General features: G+C 42.4%; 1 protein-coding gene across 6 annotated transcripts in view; it reads right to left on the bottom strand.

Moving 5' to 3' along the window:
- The window catches only part of SYT16 (synaptotagmin 16), a 95,560-nt gene that overhangs the window by 19,853 nt on the left and 52,128 nt on the right, over window positions 1–23,579 (bottom strand). For 4 of the 6 annotated variants that reach the window (XM_073570975.1, XM_073570991.1, XM_073570978.1 and 1 more), the window contains 2 exons: window positions 10,389–10,601; window positions 6,783–7,009 (listed from right to left, as the gene is read on the bottom strand). In XM_073570975.1, coding sequence (XP_073427076.1) covers window positions 6,783–7,009; window positions 10,389–10,601 — 440 coding nt within the window. The remainder of the gene's footprint in view (window positions 1–6,782; window positions 7,010–10,388; window positions 10,602–23,579) is intronic. The other 2 variants (XM_073570987.1, XM_073571006.1) reach the window with 1 other exon arrangement.

The raw sequence follows: 23,579 nt of genomic DNA on the forward strand, positions 1-23,579 counted from the left end.
TGGTATCAGAAACGTAAGACGTAAGCCGTTGTCAGGGTACAAGCCAGAGGGTCAAAAGCCAGTCAGAAAGCGTCGTATCAGAATAGGAAAAACCAGAAGCAGAGTCCAGAGATCAAGCCAGTCATACACAAGTTGAGGTAATCATGGGCAGAAGGAACACTAAGGGTGTGTGCACACGCTGTGGATTTTGCTGCGGATCCGCAGCGTTTCTGGCCCTGCGGGTCCGCAGCAGAATCTGCTGCGTTGTACAGTACCATTTTACTCTATGTAAAATGGAAACCGCTGTGCACATGCTGTGGAATTTTCTGCTTGGTTTTGCTGCGGTTTCAAATCCGCAGAAAGAAATGATACAGTTGTGGCCAAAAGTATTGACACCCCCGCAAATCTGTCAGATAATACTCAGTTTCTTCCTGAAAATGATTGCAAACACAAATTCTTTGGTATTATTATCTTCATTTAATTTGTCTTAAATGAAAAAACACAAAAATCATTGTCCTAAAGCCAAATTGGATATAATTCCACACCAAACATAAAAAAGAGGGTGGACAAAAGTATTGGCACTGTTCAAAAAATCATGTGATGCTTCTCTAATTTGTGTAATTAACAGCACCTGTAACTTACCTGTGGCACCTAACAGGTGTTGGCAATAACTAAATCACACTTGCAGCCAGTTGACATGGATTAAAGTTGACTCAACCTCTGTCCTGTGTCCTTGTGTGTACCACATTGAGCATGGAGAAAAGAAAGAAGACCAAAGAAATGTCTGAGGACTTGAGAAACCAAATCGTGAGGAAACATGAGCAATCTCAAGGCTACAAGTCCATCTCCAAAGACCTGAATGTTCCTGTGTCTATCGTGCACAGTGTCATCAAGAAGTTTAAAGCCCATGGCACTGTGGCTAACCTCCCTAGATGTGGACGGAAGAGAAAAATTGACAAGAGATTTCAACGCAAGATTGTGCGGATGTTGGATAAAGAACCTCGACTAACAACCAAACAAGTTCAAGCTGCCCTGCAGTCCGAGGGTACAACAGTGTCAACCCGTACTATCCGTCGGCGTCTGAATGAAAAGGGACTGTATGGTAGGAGACCCAGGAAGACCCCACTTCTTACCCCGAGACATAAAAAAGCCAGGCTGGAGTTTGCCAAAACTTACCTGAAAAAGCCTAAAACGTTTTGGAAGAATGTTCTCTGGTCAGATGAGACAAAAGTAGAGCTTTTTGGGCAAAGGCATCAACATAGAGTTTACAGGAGAAAAAAATAGGCATTCAAAGAAAAGAACACGGTCCCTACAGTCAAACATGGCGGAGGTTCCCTGATGTTTTGGGGTTGCTTTTGCTGCCTCTGGCACTGGACTGCTTGACCGTGTGCATGGCATTATGAAATCAGAAGGCTACCAACAAATTTTGCAGCATAATGTAGGGCCCAGTGTGAGAAAGCTGGGTCTCCCTCAGAGGTCATGGGTCTTCCAGCAGGACAATGACCCAAAACACACTTCAAAAAGCAGTATAAAATGGTTTGAGAGAAAGCACTGGAGACTTCTAAGGTGGCCAGCAATGAGTCCAGACCTGAATCCCATAGAACACCTGTGGAGAGATCTAAAAATGGCAGTTTGGAGAAGGCACCCTTCAAATATCAGGGACCTGGAGCAGTTTGCCAAAGAAGAATGGTCTAAAATTCCAGCAGAGCATTGTAAGAAACTCATTGATGGTTACCGGAAGCGGTTGGTCGCTGTTATTTTGGCTAAAGGTTGTGCAACCAAGTATTAGGCTGAGGGTGCCAATACTTTTGTCTGGCCCATTTTTTGAGTTTTGTGTGAAATGATCAATGTTTTGCTTTTTGCTTCATTCTCTTTTGTGTTTTTTCATTTAAGACAAATTTAATTAAGATAATAATACCAAAGAATTTGTGTTTGCAATCATTTTCAGGAAGAAACTGAGTATTATCTGACAGAATTGCAGGGGTGTCAATACTTTTGGCCACAACTGTATGTCACTTCTTTTCTGCGGATTCCGCTGCGGTTTTACCATCTCCTCCATTGTAGAGGTGATAAACCGCAGGGCAAAACCACAGCCTAATCCGCAGGTAAACCGCAGGTCTTTTGACCTGAAATTTACCTGCGGATTTTATAAAATCCGCGGGGAGAAATCCGCAGCACCTAAAAACTACGTGTGCACATACCCTAACGGAAAACAGGTCAGAGGCACTAGCTTGGAAGCTTGCAGTATAGCTGATGCTGGCCCACAGGCTGCAGAGGACTGAAATAGCCCAGCGAGCTCCAGAATGAGGCAGAGGGGATTAACTCCCACATGACCAGTCCAAAGAGAAGACATCAGAAAACAAACTGTGGACTGGATCATGACATTACCCATTTGAGTAACATTTGACAACTTAAAGGGGTTCTCTTTTCAGTAACAATCAGAGAGTTTGGTTGTAGCTCCTGTTAAACAACTGTCTTTGGAGGAAAAGGTCATGGCCATCTTTGCATTTCCCCTGTATGACAAAGGTGTAATACAATGGAAGTACATGTCCCCTAAACAGGGATATAGGCAGGGTTTGTCTTCATTGGAGAACAGTGATAAGTCTTTTGGGTTTTCCACTAACTTTTCCCTCAATCTGTTTTTTTCTTTAGAGTGGAGCGTCCGACCAGGGCTATCGGGGTACTCGGTACCGGGCCTGTTGATCTCAATGGGAGTTGTCACGGAAGCTGTGACCCGGTCCGTGGCCCTGGGGCTCCATGGCAAAAGGGGGTGAAAGAACAATGAAATAGAATTGATGAATAGTTTGTGACGCCACCTGTGGTGTTCGGCAAGTGAGATGTTAGGCCAACGCTGCATGCAGATCCTCTGGGACTGGTGGTGTGTTGCAGCCAAGATGGTGAAGCTCCCCACAGGTGGAGCTGTAGTCAAAGGGCAGTGTACATGTGGGGGTAGCTGAGAGGCGCAGGCAGTGTAGAAGCTGGTAGCCAGATGTAGTGGTACCAGGGGTGTTGGCGCAGGAATAAATGGAGGACACAAGGGCTTGTAGTTCCAAAGCTTTACTCACAGTCTGTAGTACACACAGGTGCCTGCCTACGTGCTGTGTAATCCGGGTCAGGGGATCAGTCGACCTCCAGGCAAGATATGACGCTCCCTTCCAACACTCCGCCAACATGTGCCTTTCTGAACGTCTCCTCTATAGCGCCCTTAAGTGTGAAGATCTCCTAGTACTGAGTTACACTGGAGTTCCTCCTTTAAGATGTTCCCAAGAAATCTACTTGTACGGCAGACAGCTGTAGCCTGCTTCGGGGACTCCTTACTCCTGAGTCCCGGCTCACTATCAATGTTGCTGTTGTGCCCCCAAGTCTTAAATGGGAGTAGTGCATTTACAGCCCACTACTCCACCGGTGTCTGCTGCAGAACCATTAGTGTCCATACAACCTCGGGGACCGAGCCCCAGCCTTGCGCTTAGAACTTCTAGGCAGGGTTCTTCCTCTAACCCACGTCCTCTGTTCCCGTTTACTCCTACGTTCCATGCTATTATTTCCTTCTTATGGAAGATCAGGTTTCAGTTCAATGTCTTTCTCCTTCTTTCCTTTCCCGTGCCAGCAGACCCAGGTCACTGAGGTCTGCTGCAGCACCTCCTTCCTCCATCCCTCTTCCAGGGATCTCCTTTCCTCACTCCTCTCTGAGTGACTCTCTCCGACTGACTGACCTCGAACTCCCTCAAATTCTAAACCTTCCCACTCTTTTAAGTATTCTAAACTCCACCCACCTCCCAGTACGTTTAGTGTTCCAAGCAGGGAGCCACCAAAGGTGCTCTGCTACACTCCAAGCAGGGAGCCGCAATGTGGCTTTGCTGAACTACTGTGTTGTGTGGGATGCGAGTGTTGGAGCGTGGTCAGGAGTTCCCACCTTACCTGGATGGTGGGGCACCACACCTCAGGAGGAGGTGCAGTACCTCTGTGGCAACTGAACCCTCAGGGGCGCCACAAGAGCATTATCACTTTTTTTTTCAACAGATGTATCATGGACATGATTTTCTGCCAATTCCTAAAATACTGTGATATTTTAAGTACCAGTAGCGGTGCTCTGCATGTAAAAATAATTTTAAACATTGCATCAGATTTTTTGGGAGTGCAGCTAAAGGGGGAAAATGAGTTAAATTCTCCCTGCAGCCGCTCGGTTCCATTCATCAGAGCAGCGCTGGGTTATGGGCAGTCAGCTCTGATCACAGCCCTGCTCTTTGCCTGGCAAGGAAGATGTCAGTCGAGGATTAGTTGGCTGATGACAGTGCGCTTATAGTATATTCAGTACTGTTAACAAATCAGGGTGGTGCCGGAGCTGTTATCTGGCGAGGACTCTCCAGAGGAACTGCTTTGTTAGTGAACAGGCTATGAGGAATTGACTCCAGACACATGGAAAGAGTAAAAATAGGGTGCCATAATGAAGTGATGGTTTGATATTTTGCGTATGACACTGCCTTCCAGTTGAGTTGGGCAGCAACCTCTATGGAAGCTGTCATGCAGCTTCTCATCGCGGTCATCCAGCTTTCTGTTCTTGATATAGGAATGGTATTTACTTCCATTATTGTAACTGGAAAGTGGAGAAATTGTGCATCCTCTTCCAGTAATCCTCCGGGGCATAAAATTATAATGTACAGTTCGCGGAGGCACAAACAACTCTATTACACGTCTATAAAGCACTTAGCAATTTGGCTTATATAATTACAATGCCAAAACTATTGAAGTGTATGCTAATATAATATTATTCAAAATGTAAATGGGATAATCAGACCGTTTGGCGCTCAATGCTATAATTAAAGGTGGTTGTGGGGGGTTTATTACGCAGCAGATAGGGGAAAATAGTTCAATGGAAATGCAGAGCAGGAACAAGCGAGCCTTGATTAAAACAATTTATAGGTAGAAGATCATCTCCTCTCCGTGCTGTTGAGTTGGAAAATTTAACTGGGCACTGGATTAATGATGTAATGGTTTCCATGGATAACGGTTAACTTCACTAAAAGTAGACTAAATAGGATTATGTGTGAGCATGATCCGAGGGCAGGCTGCGCAGTAAATGAGAGCTGGGGCGATGGTTTGTCTTCTGTAAGGGAAGTCCAGCTTAAAAGCTCATCTTTTCCAAGAAGACCTATCTGCCCTTTTATCATGGTGTGCTATTCATAATGGATGAGGTTACATTAAATGAAATGAAAATAATACAGAGAAGCTCTGGATGGAAGAAGTGTAGAGAATGCAGTCAAGGAGCAAAGGGGACTGGATTGATAGATTAATAGATCATATTGACTAGTTTTGTCCTTTCCGGATTTTTTTTTATTTTGTTTTCATTTTTAGCATTTTTGCTTTTTTTATACTCTTATAGCTTCTGTCACAAGTAGTCCCTGTGCAAGAAAAAAGGAAATGCTCCCTACACACACAACAGTAATGTTGGCCGAACCAGGGGGACCAGGTGACCATCTAATGTGTATGGAAAATCCCAACTCTTCCAATAGGGATGAGAAAGATCGGCCATGTTGAACTACAAAGTCCAATTCTTTTGATCCTGTGGGAGATGAGCTGCCTCCAGACTTGGCTGGCAGGGATTTAAGGTCCCCATATATCAAAAGTTAGATTAACATTGGCCAAACCCAACAGGATCATCAGTCTAAGGTGTATGGGGGCCCTCGACAGATGATGTTGAGGGAGCTAAGGATCGATCATGTACGATTTCAGACTACAAATCCTTTTGTTCTCTAGAGATAAGCCATTGCCAGAGATGTTTCTCTCATAGAGAACACAGGTGTGCTCAGAAAGTCAGGAAATCTAGCTACCGACCAAACCATCATTCGGCCAACATCTATCTAAAGTTTATAGGGCTTTACTCCTCTTTATGGTTGGTCAAGCTTGGGGGTTAAGAGAGAGATCTCTCTCTGAATGTGCCAGCAGCTATATGAGCTTTATGCCCAATGTAGGTTGGTCCCTAAATCTCTTTCCTACAGATCTGTAGGCAAACATGTGCCTTCAGATAATGTCTATATACAGTACTCTTGTATATATTTTTTTTGCCTTCTCCATAATACGCCACCCAATGAAATAAGGCATGACTTTAATTCAAATTCCTTGTTGGAGTGAAAAACTCTGTATTCCTCCATATGAAATCAGAGGCATTCAGTAGTACAGTTGGGCTCTCAGTCTTCTATAGGGGCTACCTTAAAGGTTATTCCCAACATCAAAAGTTATCAGCTATAAATTTGTGATTGATGGGAGTCTGGTTACAAGGTCCTCCATTGTTGCCCATTCATTATCAGTGGAACTGATGGAAAAAGCTAAGTGCTGTACCCAGCTATCTTTAGCAGACAATGGATGGCTCACATGCACAGACACTATGTCATTCAACAGGGCCCCATTCTTAGGTTGGTGGGCGATCTCAGCAGTTGTACCACCACCGATTCCATAGTTATCACCAGTACTGTGGACAGGTAATATGTTTTAATGTTTAGTTTTTTTTCAGTTCCATCTCCCAGTGCCTTAGATATATGGTCACCATTACGTCTGCCAGAGCTGAGGCTGCTCTTATAGGGTGGCCTTTTGTTACTGCTCAAGTAAGAAAGTCCTGATTTCTATGATGTCCACATGCTCATATATGACATCAATATAAAAAGAGCTTGTCTTAATGAGGCAATCACAAATCATCCTATTCTCGTACTAACACCTCAGTCCTTAAAGTAGTCTACTAGGTGGGCTAAAGAAATTTGCCCGCTGTGTATGGTCCTCCTTTACCTCACCATGCCGGAAACGAGTCTTACCTCCTGACTCCAACCTGATGAGTTATCCGTAGCATCATGTTCCTCAAAGCCATCGTTGCTGAAAGCAGTCTCCATCTCTTGACTTCCTTCTGTGACCTGACGACTACAGATGGACGTGGCCTCTGGTCTGGCTGCAGTTTGACTCCCGTCCGCTACTGATGCAGGGGCAGAGTGTATGGATACAAGATCGTCTCCGTTGTAGGACTGGTAACTAAGAACATCCAAATCTAAACAGATGACATGGCCAGAGCAATCAAATCTATTTCGTTCTCTTAGGCTCCACCAAATAATGGAATTTCTTGTACTAGGGGTCTAAAAACACAAATGTAAACTAAAGGCTGCCACAATGATCAATACCTAGCTTTCATAATTTTTATTTTATTCATCGACATAGACCTAGTTGTAAGAGGTCTCGTTTTTTGTGAGAAAAGATGAAGTTTTGGATAGCGTCATTCATTTTTCTTTATAATGTACTTGAAAACAAAGAAATTCCAAGTTTGGCAAAATGGTGAAAAAACAAAATTCCATTATTGTTTGAGTTTCCATGATACAGTATTCATTGTTGTGGTAAAATGACCTGGCAACATGATTTTTCAGGTCAGTACAATTACGGTGATTTCAAACATATAGTTTTTTATTTTGGTGGAGAAAAAAATTAGACATTTAAAAAAAAAAAAAAAAAATTTTATCACCATTTTCTAAGATCCAGTATTTCTTTTAGTTTTCCTTTGATTTCTTTTTTTCTTTACATGGCGAGCTGACATTTTTATTGATACCATTTTGGAGTACATAATCCATTTTGAACACTTTTTCTTGCATTTTTGATTGGAGTTACAGGAAATCAAAAATGGCAATTTTGATTTATTTTTTTTGTACAGATTAGACTTTTGCACAAGTGGAAATTCTAAATGTGTACTGTTTTTTTTTCTCCCTTTTTTAATATCTTAATTCTTATAAGGGGAAAGGGGTAATTCAATTTTTTTTATTTTTTAAAACTTTATTTTTTTACTGTTTACAATTTTTATATTAGTTCCATTTTGGGACTCAACTCTAAGATTGTTTAATCACATGTTCTATATACTGAAATTCCACAGTATTGTCATATATAGCAAACGTACGTCCTGGTCTTCTATGAAGCCCATCAGCGCTCCGATCACATTGTGGGAAGGCTGATAGGTACCTGGGCAGGATCGCTGTACTTATATGATGTTTTCCTGTTTCCAGAAATTGACAGCAGCATTTTAAGAGATTAAACAGCAGTGGTCGGCACAAGCTCCAGTCGCTGCTGTTAGGAGCAGATGCCAGCTTTGTAGCACAACTGTGGTTTGCTCAGCTCCTGAGCCTGCTCTACACACACCTGACATTGGACTTACTATTACATCCTTGTCAAAAAACTAAGCTGCTACGCTACATTAGCGGTTCTAGATTCACAGATAAATAGTAGTAGCTCAGCCTGTATTAGAAAAAAAACAACCCCAACAGACACAGTTATATTCAAGGGGGTCATCCAGTATTCAATGGTATCTGCTTGAAACTGGATGTGGCATAGTTATTCCAGCTCCAGAATAAGTAGAAGCCTCAAGTGTACAGAGCCTTTTGAAAGCAAATATACAAATAAAAAAAATATGTATATATATGCATGCATACATATACAGTGGGGAAAAAAAAGGATTTAGTCAGCCACCAATTGTGCAAGTTCTCCCAATTAGAAAGATGAGAGAGACCTGTAATTGACAACACAGGTAGACCACAACTATGATAGTCAAAATGAGAAAACAAATCCAGAAAATCACCTTATCTGATTTGGACAATTTTTTTTTGCAAATTATGGTGGAAAATAAGTATTTGGTCACGTAAAAACATGCAAGATAGGTGGCTCTCACAGACTTGTAACTTCTTCTTTAAGAGGCTCCTCTGTCTTCCACTCATTACCTGTAGTAATGGCACCTGTTTGAACATGTTATCAGTATAAAAGACACCTGTCCACAACCTCAAACATTCACACTCCAAACTCCACTATGGTGAAGACCAAAGAGCTGTTGAATGACACCACAAAGTTGTAGCCATGCACCAGGCAGGGAAGACTGAATCTGCAATAGGCAAGCAGCTTGGTGTGATGAAATCAACTGTGGGAGCAATAATAAGAAAATGGAAGACATACAAGACCACTGATAATCTCCCTCGATCTCAGGCTCCATGTAAGATCTCCCCCCGTCGGGTCATAATGATCACAAGAACGGTGAGCAAAAATCCCAAAATCACATGGGAGGACCTAGTGAATGACCTGCATAAAGCTGGGACCACCATAACAAAGGCTACCATCAGTAACACACTACGCCACCAGGGACACAGATCCTGCAGTGCCAGACGTGGCCACCTGCTTAAGCCAGTACATGTCCAGAAGAGTATTGGGAGAATGTCATATGGTCTGATGAAACCAAAGTAGAACTGTTTGGTAGAAACAAAACTCGTCGTGTTTGGAGGAGACAGAATGCTGAGTTGCATCCAAAGAACACCAAACTTACTGTGAAGCATGGGGGTTCCAACATCATGCTTTGGGGCTGTTTCTCTACAAAGGGACCAGAACCCAGAATGAATGGTGCCATGTATCCTGAGTGCAAACCTCCTTCCATCAGCAAGGGCATTGAAGATGGAATGTGGATGGGTCCTTCAGCATGATAGAGATCCCAAGCACACCGCCATGGCAACGAAGGTGTGGCTTCGTAAGAAGCATATGAAGGACCTGGAGTGGCCTAGCCAGTCTCCAGATCTCAACCCCATAGAAAACATTTGGAGGGATTTGAAAGTCCGTGTTGCCTAGCGACAGGCCCAAAACATCACTGCTGTAGAGGAGATCTGCATGGAGGAACGTACCACGAACAGTGTGTTCCAACCTTGTGAAGACTTACAGAAAACATTTGACCTCTGTCATTGCCAACAAAGGATATATAACAAAATATTGAAATGAACTTTTGTTAATGACCAAATACTTATTTTCCACCATAATTAACAAAATAAATCTTGCCAAATCAGACAAGGTGATTTTCTGGATTTGTTTTCTCATTTTGACTCTCATAGTTGTGGCCTACCTATGATGTCAATTACAGGCCTCTCTCATCTTTTTAAGTGGGAGAACTTGCACAATTGGTGGCTTACTAAATACTTTTTCCCCCCACTGTATATATATTTTTATTATTTTTGTGTGTGTGTGTACATTAGATATTTATGAATAAATATGTTGTTGAATAAAAAAAGCAAATAAACACTCTATGAACTGTAAACATCAACCATTTAGATTTATCATTAGAATTCTCACAACATAAAAGCATAAAAAAAGCAGAGACACAAATAAATACACAAACCACAAAAAATCTCAAGTATATATGTAATAACATAAAATATACAAAGAGATATCACAAATGTAAGAAGCATAAAAAGAGGTGAAAGGACACACTGAAAAAAGATGGATAAAATAAGGTAATGGTGGTCAATGGGACCAAAGGAAAAAAAAATAATGAGAAAACTAATGTGGTTTTTTTCATGCTCCAAAAAATGTGAAAATGCTGCAGATTCAAAAGAAAAATACGGCAGTTTTCCAAGCAATACCTTCACATTCAGAGGCCTCTGTGCTCAGCTCCTCGTGGCTTGACAACAAGCGGCTGAACCTTTGCTTGCCTTCAGGGCCGGCCTGTGTTGCCTTTTCAGACACCATGGAGCGAAAGCTCTGAGAACGTGACACTGATATCTGAAACTGCTTAAACACTTCTTCATCACTGTCTGAAGATGTAGTTAGTTCGTCATCCTCCCCATAACTGTTCACTAGGAAAGATAAAATACAAAGTCTAGACTTTCCTTTTGGCCGAGTAATAACCTAGAAGACCTGCATCTCATGGGGTCGAAGCTACCTGCAGCCGAGGTACACATGACTCTATCGCTTAGTACCTTGTGACCACATCAATTCTCACCGCTTGGTCTGCATTGGTTGCAAGAGCCTGATAATTGCAGGACTATTCTAGACAAGTAAATACATGTTGTTTAGTCTATAACCTATTGCCCTCCAGCTCCTGCAAAGCCATTCCTACTGCCACTGCCAAAACATGCTGGGAAAACTAGATCACAGAAGCTGGAGAGCAACATGCTGAAGACCATTGCCAGTAATTGTCATTTGGATCCCATAATTTACTGCACTCTGGTTATCAATATGAATGGATTAGGAATTTCAAATAATGGCAAGGTACCTAAAATATTTAAAAAAATGTAGATATTTCTCCACTTTTTTTCTTGAGTAATCTGAAATCTCCAGAATCAAAATATTGAAGAGAGAGTAACTTACGAAGTATGTGACAGAAGGGAAGAGAGTACCTTACGGGAAAGAGAATCTGAAGAAAGAGAAAGTACTTGAAGGGAAAGAGAGTACCAAACAGATCAAATAGTACCCTACAGGAAAGAGAACCTAATTGATGAGAGAGTACCTGACAGAAAGGAGAGTGTACCTTACAGAAAAAAAGGGACCCTGATTGAGGAGAGAGTACCTGACAGAAAGGAGAGAGTACCTTACAGGAAAGAGAATCTGAAGGAGAAAGTACTTGAAGGGAAAGATTACCAAGCAAATCAAAGAGTACCCTACAGGAAAGAGAACCTGATTGAGGAGATTGTACCTGAGAGAAAGTAGAGTGCACCTTACAGAAAAAAGGGACCAAGGGACCCTGAAGAGAGTATCTGACATGAGAGTACCTTAGGGGAAAGAGAATCTGAAAGAGAAAGTACTTAAAGGGAAAGAGAGTACCAAACAGATCAAATATTACCTTACAGGAAAGAGAACTTGATTGAAGAGAAAGTACCTTACAGAAAAAAGGGAACCTGATTGAGGAGAGAGTACCAGACAGGAGAGAGTATCTTACAGAAAAAAAGGCCTCCTGATTGAGGAAAGAGTATCTGACAGAAAGGAGAGTACCTTAGGGGAAAGAGAATCTGAAGAAGTACTTGAAGGGAAAGAGAGTATCAAACAGATCAAAGAGTACCCTACAGGAAAGAGATCCTAATTGAGGAGACAGTACTTGACAACAGAGCGAGAGTACCTTACAGAAAAAAGGAAACTTGATTGAGGAGAGAGTACCTGACAGAAAGGAGAGAGTACCATACGGGAAAGATAACCTGACGGAGGAGACAGCACTTTAAGGGAAAGAGAGTACCTGACAGATCAAAGAGTATCTTAATGGAAAGAGAACCAAACAGGAGAGTGTACCTTACACGAAAGAGAACCTAATGAAGGAAAGTGTATCTGACAGAAGGGAGAGAGTATCTTACAGGAAAGAGAATCTGAATAAGGAGTAAGTACTTGAAGGGAAAGAGAGTACCAGACAGATCAATGAGTACCCTACAGGAAAGAGAATCTGACGGGGGAGAGAGTACCTAACAAAAGGGAGGGAGTACCTTATAGAAAAGTGAACCAGATTGAGAAATGAGTACCTGACAGAAAGGAGAGAGTACCTTACGGGAAAGAGAACAGTCCTTGAAGGGAAAAAAGAGTACCTAACAGATAAAAGAGCACCTTAATGGAGAGAGAACCAGACAGGATAAAATACCTGATGAAAAGGAGAAAGTACTAAACAAGAAAGAGTAGAGAGTACATGAAAAAAGGGAGAGAGTACCTTAAGAGAAAAAGTGCTTAACAGACTTTAGGGTCTGTGCACACTTTGCGGATTCTTCTGCGGATCCGCAGCAGATTTGGCCCTGCGGATCCGCAGCAGATTCTCCTGCGGTGTACAGTACCATTATAGTCAATGTAAAATAAAAACGCTGTGCACATGCTGCGGATTTTTCCACGCAGATTTGCTGCGGTTTTGAATCCGCAGCATGTCAATTCTTTGTGCGAATTCCACAGCGTTTTTACACCTCTTCCATTATAGGAATCCGCAGGTGTAAAAACGCAGGCAAAATCCGCACAAAATCTGCAGAAATCTACAGAAAATCCGCAGGTAAAACGCAGGTCATTTTACATACGGATTTAGCAAAATCCAAGCGGAAAAATCCACAGCAGAATCCGCAACGTGTGCACATACCCTCAGACTACCTGAAGGGAGAAAGCACCTGACATGAAAGATTGCCTGTATTTTCCTTCACCTATATTTGTAAATGCTTTCATGACAATCTGATAATCCTGTAAATGTTTGATCTTATTAATAGAACCTGAAGGAAGGAGAGAGTAAGTGATGGGAAAGAGTACCTGACAGAGAATTAAGTACCAAAAAGGAGTGCATACCTGACATAGTTACAGTTCCTTCTGGGAGAGAGTACCTGAGTTTTCCTTCTATTATTACATTGCTACACCTTTTGTATGACCATCTAATAATCTGACACACCTCTGATCCTGCTATTCCCAGATTAAAGGAATATATCTTGTTGTAAAATGGAGGTCAATACTGTAAATTTGCTTTAATGGTTATTCTCTACAAAGGCGTGAAATACCCTTATATTGAGCACTGAAGTAAAACCTACATCTTCGCTGTAGAAGGCATCTACGTTCTCAATCTATCCATCACCCCATGGATTCTAGCAGAACAAGTTTCCCCCTTGAGGTATGAGAAGCGACATGTCTCTAATTTATAGTTCCTAGCAAACTCATGAATGTTGATCCAGCCAAAAATATGTCTCAGTTGCAAGTAGTCAAAATGCACAAACCAAATCCAAAACTAATGTCTTCCACGAGAAAATCCATCAGAAATAAGAGAAAAAAAGTCAATATTTTGGTCCTTATTTCCTCGCTGATATTCGTGAATAGACTTTGGAGAAGATTTTAGCCTCTTATGTCAATAAAAGAAAGGTTCGTGCAGCGCCTGAGCCAGAAGTGTCATTTTATGTCCTTGAATAGGTAAATGGGGGCACTTCAGAAAAGCCTGCGCTGGATAAAAGGCCACGATCTACTGCATATTGTTCTACACCATGGCTGCAAAGATCTCAAGAAAAACATCCTAATAAAAGTCAACATTTGATATATAATGGGTTCAGCTCTTGATTACTGAATATGATGTACTTTTTATCAAGTCATCAAATCAGACTCCCACTGGGACTGAAGTACCAGGACTGATGTGAAGCGGTTATGCGGGACGTGCGTGTACATAGTGGGGTGCCATTATCTGGAGACCTCAAGAAAAACTCTGTGCTGTCCACAGGAAACCAATATTAGGCTATGTGCACACGTAGTTGGAAGTGCTGCGGATTTTTCAGCGCTGATTTTGAAAAATCCGCAGGTCAAAATACCTGCGGTTTAGCCTACGGTTTAGCCCTGCGGTTTCACACCTCACAATGGTGAAGGTGTGAAACCACGGCGGAATCCGCACAAAGAATTGACATGCTGCTGATTGTAACCCGCAGCAAATCCGCGCCGAAAAATCTGCAGCATATGCACTGCGTTTTTGGTATTACCATTGAAAACAATGGTACTGTACAACGCAGCAGAAACTGCCGCGGACCCGCAGAGCCTGAAATGCTGCAGATCCGCAGCAGAATCCGCACCGTGTGCACATGGCCTTAGTCAGTGAATGTGCTTTCAACACTGCGCCCTTACCAGCTAACACCACCACACTCATCTATGCTTGGTGCTTCCCTCTCACCCCTCCCCCAATGCTCCATCTTTATGTAGGAATGGGGTCAGGGGCATTACCTCACCTGGACAAATATATGTCACTTTTCTAGCTACCATGTTTCCCCAAAAATAAGACCGGGTTTTATATTATTTTTTGCCCCAAAAGATGGGTTAGGACTTATTTGCAGGGGATGTCTTATTTTTTTCCCATGAATAGCAATCCACATTTATTTTTTAACAAAAATATTCAAATATAATCATGTCATCACATACACATGTATATGGGTTTTAGATCACAGAAAAAAGCAATCTTCATGACACATAGAGTGGATACGGAAATTATTCAGACCCCTTTAAATTTTTCACTCTTTGTTTCATTGCAGCCATTTGGTAAATTCAAAAAAGTTCATTTTTTTTTCATTAATGTACACTCTGCACCCCATCTTGATTGAAAAAAAAACAGAAATGTAGAAGTGTTTGCAAATTTATTAAAAAGAAAAACTGAAATATCACATGGTCATAAGTATTCAGACCCTTTGCTCAGACACTCATATTTACAGTGGGTACAGAAAGTATTCAGACCCCTTTAAATTTTTAACCCTTTGTTTCATTGCAGCCATTTGGTAAATTCAAAAAAGTTAATTTCCTTGTGATCCTCCTTCAGATGGTTCTACTCCTTCATTGGAGTCCAGCTGTGTTTAATTAAACTGATAGGACCTGATTTGTAAAGGCGCACACCTGTCTATATAAGGGTATGTGCACACGTTGCGTCTTGCTGTGCGGAATTTTCCGTGCAGAATCTGCATCTTTTGGCAGAATCTGCAGGTCAAAATCTGCACGTTTTTTATGCAGATTTCCTGTGGATTTATTGCGGATTTTGTGCTGACTTGGCATGCGTTTTTACACCTGCGGATTCCTATAATGGAATGGGTGTAAAAACGCTGTGGAATCCGCACAAAGAATTGACACGCTGCGGAAGATAAACCGCTGCGTTTCTGCGCTGATTTTTCTGCAGCATGTGCACAGCGGGTTTTTTTCCCCAAAGAATAACATTCTACTGTAAATCACTAGCCAATTTGCAGCGGATCCGCAGTGGCAAATCCACTGTGGATCCGCAGCAAATCCGCAACGTGTACATACCCAAAGAACTCACAGTTCACAGCGCATGTCAGACGAAATGAGAATCATGAGTTCAAAGGAATGGGCCAAGGAGCTCAGAGACAGAATTGTGGCAAGGCACACATCTGGCCAAAGTTACAAAAGAATTTCTGCAGTACTCAAAGTTCCTAATCCTTAAATGGCACAGTGGCCTCCATAATCCTTAAATGGAAGAAGTTTGGGACCACCAGAAGTCTTCCTAGACCTGGCCGTTCAACCAAACTGAGCAATAGTGGGAGAAGAGCCTTGGTGAGAGGTAAAGAAGAACCCCAAGATCACTGTGGCTGAGCTCCACAGATGCAATAGGGAGATGGGAGAAACTTCCACAAAGTCAACTATCACTGCAGCCCTCCACCAGTCGGGCCTTTATGGCAGAGTAGCCCGACGGAAGTCTCTCCTCAGTGCAAGATAAATGAATACCTGCATAGAGTTTGCTAAAGAACACATGAAGGACTCCCAGACTATGAGAAATTGCTAAAGAACACATGAAGGACTCCCAGACTATGAGAAATAAGATTCTCTGGTCTAATGAGATGAAGATAGAACTTTTTGGTGATAATTCTAAGCGGTATGTGTGAAGAAAACCAGGCACTGCTATCACCTGCCCAAATACAACCCCATCAGTGAAACATGGTGGTGGCAGCATCATGCTAAGGGGGTGTTTTTCAGCTGCAGGGACAGGACGACTGGTTGCAATTGAAGGAAACATAAATGCGGCCAAGTACAGAGATATCCTGGATGAAAACCTCTTCCAGAATGCTCTGGACCTCAGACTTGGCCGAAGGTTCACCTTCCAACAAAACAATGACCCTAAGCACACAGCTAAAATAACAAAGGAGTGGCTTCAGAACAACTCTGTGACCATTCTTGACTGGCCCAGCCAGAGCCGTGACCTAAGCCCAATTGAGCATCTCTGGAGAGACTGGAAAATGGCTGTCCACCAACGTTCACCATCCAACCTGATGGAACTGGAGAGGATCTGCAAGAAAGAATGGCAGAGGATCCCCAAATCCAGGTGTGAAAAACTTGTTGCATCATTCCCAAGAAGACTCATGGCTGTACTAGCTCAAAAGGTGCTTCTACTCACATGACCGAGATGTCACCAAACGTCCCTAAGGCTAATTTCACATTAGCGGTTTTTTGCGCAGCGCATCATGCGCAATAGAAATGCATGCAAAAACGCATCATGCATTTTTGCATGCATTTGCATTTTTTATGTGCATTCGTTCTCCAGTGTGTAGACATGTTTTTACTCTTAAAACGCATGCGCACGCAAACGACGGCATACGCATGTCCATGAGCATGCCTGCGTTCCCACAGGCTGTAATGCTTTTTTTGATGCATTCCGTGTGCAAGCGAACGCATGCGTTTTTTTAACGCTGTAGAAGGCATCTACTTTCTCAATCTATCCATCACCCCATGGACGGACCCAAAAATGCAACAGGTTGCGTCTGGCGCGTCTAGATGCACACCTGAAAAAAACGCATGGGCAAGATAACGCAGCTGAACGCATGCAAACACAAAACCATGAGCACGCCATGTTAAACACAGGTGCGCATGATGCATGCGCACGGATGCGCACGATGCGCTGCACAAAAAAACGCTAATGTGAAACCAGCCTAAGAAGTCTTAATATCAGAATAGAAATGCTGTGGAGCCAGCCACTAAAAGAATGAAGGTTGTGGTCAGTTGCCCAATTCATTCTCCCTCCAATCCACCTCAATGGCAGCCCTGACTGTAAATAGGACTTATTTTTGGAGTAGGGTTTATATTTCAAGCATACTCCAAAAAGGGCTTATTTTCGGGGTAGGTCTTGCTTTCATGGAAACGCAGTTGATGTGCCATAGGCTTCCCAATAGTCTTTCTGCTTTATAAAAGTCTATTAGTATTATAGCTGGCACGTGATATCTAGTTTACCTTGTGGCTCTGGAGCTTTAAAGGGGTTGTCCGATGGTAAAATACACTTTAATTTTTCCAGCATAACATAATAAACTTAAATATACTCGCCTAGCATCGGCTCTGCGGATCCAGGCTGTTCTGGAAGTCTGTGCCAGCTTTGGAAGCATGTCTGCTCCATTCGGAAGTCACAGGACCGCTGCAACCTGTGATTTGCTGCAGCATTCAGTTGACTAGAAGAGAAAGTCATTGGACTGTACTCTGATGACACTTTTCTATTCCCCTATCCGTTGCCCCAATGAAGAGGATATCGCTTCCAGAGTCGCTGCAGACCTCCAGAGTGCCATTCGCTAGATCCACGGAGACATTGGAATAAACTCCAATTTATTATTTTAAAATCATCCATGCTTGAAAAATAAATTGTCACTATTGGACAAGCCCTTTAAGTTTTGCCTCTGGCTGTGTTAATATCTAGCACCCGTGGTGTCTATATTACTCATCTGTTGATGCCGGTCCTATAGGTCATGTTATGGTTTCTTATGAGATAACAGGTAGCAGTTGCACTTAAGCCAATGTATTTTCTGCCATATATGATCACATTAGTTTTTTAAATTATTAATAATTTTGCATTTGGACCCAGGATATGTTATAAGTTATACCTCAAGTCCTAGCCTTGTATACCCTGGTTAGGGCAGAGGGGTTTGTTGGCATCCAAGCACTATCTAGCACCCCTGACACCTTCTGTTCCCACGTGTCATTTCTTGGATTCTAATAAGGAAAGACATCAGAATGGTTCTCACCACTAGTGAGATCCTGGTGTAAAAAGTTTGACAATCCAGGTAATTCTGCAATTGTCAAGTTCATGAAACGTTTTCAAAAACTTTAGTCAACTGAACTTAATTCTGGAAACTCCCCATGATGATCCCATCACTCACGAGGATGATTAAAGAGCGATTCCCATGATAGTAAATGATCGTCTGGTGTTAGTAAACGACATTGCTTAACAATTGTGGGGGTCTGACAACTAGGACCCCCATCAATGATCATATTGAAGGTACATAAGGGCTGGTTAAAGGGAATCTGTCAGCAGGTTTTTGCTATGTAATCTGACAGCTGCATGAGGTAGGGACAGAGACCCTGATTCCAGCAATGTATCAACTAGTTTATTGAGTGCAGCAGTTGTGACACAATCACTGGTTTCTCTACTGCAGGTCTAGCAGAGCTCAGAATGCTGAGCTGTGCATAACCCTGCCCACACCACTGATTGGCTGCTTTCTTTGGCAGCTTTTTGTCTATGGACAGTGTACAGTCAGTGCTGGGAGTGTGGTTGGATCACCAAGCACGAGACACCTAGTCCTGTAGAGATAATTTCCTGCTGATAAAACACTAATTTTATTAAAATGAAAACACACAGACGAGCAAGTGACACATTGCTGGAATCAGGGCCTAAGCCCCTACATTATGCTGCTCTCACATTACTTAGCAAAAAAAACTGCTGACAGATTTTCTTGAAGACTTACAAAAGTTGTGTTGGTTTGCAATGGTCCTATTTAGCTTATAGCCAGCCAAAAAAATAAAACCTTTATTCCCTATAGACCAGAATAATGTATACTCTGATGTTCAGTTACACTTTGAAGCTTCTCCTGTAAAAGTAGATTGGATGAATACAGTATTGTCAATGATGTTGTGTAGGCAGCTGAAAATCAAGGTTAGGAAAATATACTCCCACACAAAAGGTACTGCTTCACCATGTAAGAGGTGAGCCAAAAAATGAGAGCACAACATCACATTCAGAGGGTCATCAATCACGTATACGGGTTATTAAGCATGTTTACATACATCTTATAGAATTGAGATGTAGCAGAGCTGAATTTCCTTGTTAACTGTTCCCTTATCTGCAAAACTCCCACAAAAAATAAGGTTTCAGTATCGAGAATGTCTTTACTAGTTACAATTCACATTATATCAGTATTATTATTTGCTTGTACCGCAGCATTAAGAACATATATTACATACTTACATCTTGTCTTTTATGTATTGTGGTTATTCCTCAATGCATATACTTTACGTTCATTAAGTTGTCATTTAAGATAAGCAGACAGCAACCATTTAAGTACATGAGGAAAAACACTATTTCTAGCCATTATGTAACTTCTTCATTTTTCATAAATGTTCCTCTATGCATAAATGTTCCCCTATGCAGGCTGTAGCTTTTCTTCCCGAACTAGAGGGTGGAGACTATCTTCTACACTCAGCCATTAAGGGATTCCTGCTCTCCTGTCTCTGTAGCGGAAGACAGAAAGACAGAAGTAGCAGCATGAAGGACATCATACAATAATACTGAGCGGTGCAGCTGCGAATCCAGCTTTGGAGTGGACTAAAACCATTGCTTGAAGCTGACTGCTCTTCACTGCTCTACTAACCCACCTCTTTTCTCCATAAAGTATAATAGGAGTAACCTGACACCTCAGTGATCTCACAGTCTTTCTTGCTCTGATCAAGATGGATTTTAGCTGATATCAGAGAGGACGTTGAGTCCAGGAGGCAGTGGTAGGGAGAGAAGTGCAGAAGAAAAGGCAGATTTTTCTGATAAAGATATATTGCAAAGTCTCTTACATTGCATGTGACCGTTTTAAGTGTATCTACAATTTTACACATAAGTTACCGTAACTCTTCAAACATTGACTGATATTAAATGTGACTGCGAGCACCTGTTTGATCCACAGGTGTATGGAGCATGTCATGCTGTAATGTCTTACGGGAGATGGGTTTTTTTTATACATTTTATCATATTTCTAATTCTTTCTATCAAATATATTATGGGGTTGTGAACTAATTAGATGTTGATTACATATCCTTGGATCTGTGGGTGGCCCTCACCCTATTTACTTCAAAAGGAGTAAAGCTGCAGTACCTCGGAATGGCCCTTTATGGTGTACGCAGTTGGGCTGTTGGTGCTGTCTACACTTCTGGCCACTGTCACGGGTATGTCAGATGCAACAGACAGTTGCTCTGCATCTAGCTGCAGAAGGTCTCTGCGTTTGGCTTTGCAGATGCCTTCTTAATCCATCTGACTTGTGGACCCAGTGGCAACCTCCCTCCGGCTCTAATTGATACACCTGGACCTGAGTGTTTATAAACTCTCAGTCTGCTTCATGGAACTGCCGGTGATATTCACTGTGAAGAAACCTGATTATATCTTAATTACCCAGACGACTATGCTTAGCAGACCAAGAAGAATGGACTTTTTATCTGTTTGTTGGCTTTTGGATTTAATTGTTGATTTCTGGAATATTGACTTGTAAGCTGATACTTGATATAACATAGTGTGCTCTCATCCTTGATGAATAGTGAGGTCTACTGATATGCTAATTATACACTGTCTAGCCCAGATAGTTTGTTAATTTTAAAAACAGGAGAAAAATCTATGCAAATAGATTACATAATCAAACAAGGGAACTTGGTCATCACCATTCTTCTCCTTATCTGTGAGGGTGGACTGAAGGACATTGGCTAAATCTAAAAATAGGTTACATGCCTCTGTATAAAGAGACTCAGAGAGAGCGTGACACAGCCAGACATTCTGCAAAACATCTAACAGACGAGAGACAGCACTACAGCCGATTCATCATGGCACCATCACAAGGGACATGGATCTAACATTCTACAGGAAACAACCTAGGGGTTTTTGGCTCCGGTTGAAAGGATACAGATCTGCTCCATTGACCATCTCTGAACCATGGATATGTTTGGAGAAAGCCAGTATTGGGACCCGCTGGTCGCCTGACTCCATGGAGATGTTCGGATAAGCCAGGTTATGATTCTCAGATCAACTGGCTTTGGACCTCGTATGGACTCTATGGACTGTCATCTCCCTATGCTTGTTGTTACCTCTTCTCTGTGTGTGTGAACCACAGGTGGGGTAGCTGACCTTGGGAGCTCTGACGTAACATCTGCCATTATCCCGGCGGGTCAGCAGAAGGGTGAGACTCTGTAATTTGCACCATCTTGGGTACTGTGCTGGGACTGTTCTACGTGTTACCTGCCTGTTTTGTGGTTCAATAAAGCATTGCCACACCGTTTTACCTTCATCCTGTGTAGTGTGAGTAGCGCTATGCCAACGGTGACGTGAGAGCAGGCATTAAGCGGGACGATCCCTGGTCCATGTGATTCCAACTAGCGGACCAGGGCACCCACTGACCCCCCCCCCCCCCCCCCCCGTTTCCCCACATTCACATTTTCCCTTGTGAAGGCTTGAAGCTATAGCAGTCAGCTAACTTCCTCTCTGGTGCTGTTGCGGGATGTTTGGTGTTAACTCTCTGAGTCTGCTCAAGCTAAGTTGCTTCCCCTTGTTCATTTCCCTTCTTGTCTTTAGTGTTCAGTGGGGACTGACCAGTGCTCATCCCCCCTCCCCTATTGAAGGCCTAGGTCTAGGGATATACAGGGCTTAGGTTCCATCTCGGCGATTAGTGTGGAACCAATACAGGGACGGTAGGAAAGGCAGGGTGTTATTAGATCTGCCTAGGAGTCTCTACTCTCCCTTTCCCTAGTGTTTGGGCTTCCTTCCCCTACCTTCCCCTCGTGTTGCACTTAGTCTTTCCACACTGTGCATGACAGCCACCACTTGAGCTGAAAATAGCTAATCATGGAGCTACCGGGTGTTGGACCGCCACCGATCTGATATTAATGACCTATCCTAGGGAACAACCCCTTTTTATCTTCTGATAATGAACATTAGTGATCTATATGGACATAATTTACATCAGATTATATTAAACCTAAATTATATGGCTATATTTGCAACTGTTTTGGGGCTGCAGCAGTTAATAAAAAAAAGTATATTTATAAAGAGATTTCATTAAAAATACAGTGGGTACGGAAAGTATTCAGACCCCTTTAAATTTTTCACTCTTTGTTTCATTGCAGCCATTTGGTAAATTCAAAAAAGTTCATTTTTTTTCTCATTAATGTACACTCTGCACCCCATCTTGACTGAAAAAAACAGAAATGTAGAAACTTTTGTAAATTTATTAAAAAAGAAAAACTGAAATATCACATGGTCATAAGTATTCAGGCTCTTTGCTCAAACACTCACATTTAAGTCACATGCTGTCCATTTCTTTGTGATCCTCCTTGAGATGGTTTTACTCCTTAACTGGAGTCTAGTTGTGTTTAATTAAACTGATAGGACCTGATTTGTAAAGGCACCTGTCTATATAAGACCACACAGCTCACAGTGCATGTCAGACCAAATGAGAATCATGAGGTCAAAGGAACTGGCCAAGGAGCTCAGAGACAGAATTGTGGCAATTCGCAGATCTGAATTTCTGCTGTACTCAAGGTTCCTAAGAGCACAGTGGCCTCCATAATCCTTAAATGGAAGAAGTCTGCGACCACTAGAAGTCTTCCTAGACCTGGCCGTCAAGCCAAACTGAGCAATTGTGGGAGAAGAGCCTTAGTGATAGAGGTAAAGAAGAACCCCAAGATCACCATGGCTGAGCTCCACTGATGCAGTAGGGAGATGGGAGAAAATTCCACAAAGTCAACTATCACTGCAGCCCTCCACCAGTCGAGCCTTTATGGCAGAGTGGCCAAACAGAAGCCTCTCCTCAGTGCAGGACATATGAAAGTCTGCATAGAGTTTGCTAAAAAACACATGAATGACTCCCAGACTTTAAGCAGCTTGGATTGTGTGCCTCTCCACTCTTCCTCCAGAGTCTGGGACCTTGATTTCCAAGGTCTAGTGTGAAGCATCCACAATCAATGATGGTTTCAGGAGCCATGTCATCTGCTGGTGTAGGTCCATTGTTTTATCAAGAGCAAAGTCAGTGCAGCCGTCTAGCAGGAAATTTTAGAACACTTCATGGTTCCCTCTGCCGACAAGCTTTTTGGAGATGGAAATGTCATTCTCCAGCTGGACTTGGCACCTGTCCACACTGCCAAAAGTACCAATACCTGGTTTAAAAACAACAGTATCACTGTGCGTGATTGGCCAGGAAACTCGCCTGATCTTAAACCTATAGAGAATCTATGGGGTATTGTCAAGAGGAAGATGAGAGACACCAGACCCAAAAATGCAGATGAGCTGAAGACTGCCATCAAAGCAACCTGGGCTTCCATAACACCTCAGCAGTGCCACAGGCTGATCGCCTCCATGC

This window comes from Dendrobates tinctorius, unplaced genomic scaffold (genome assembly GCF_039654945.1).
Source record: "Dendrobates tinctorius isolate UK_male_01 unplaced genomic scaffold, ASM3965494v1 ptg000006l, whole genome shotgun sequence".
NCBI lineage: Eukaryota > Metazoa > Chordata > Amphibia > Anura > Dendrobatidae > Dendrobates > Dendrobates tinctorius.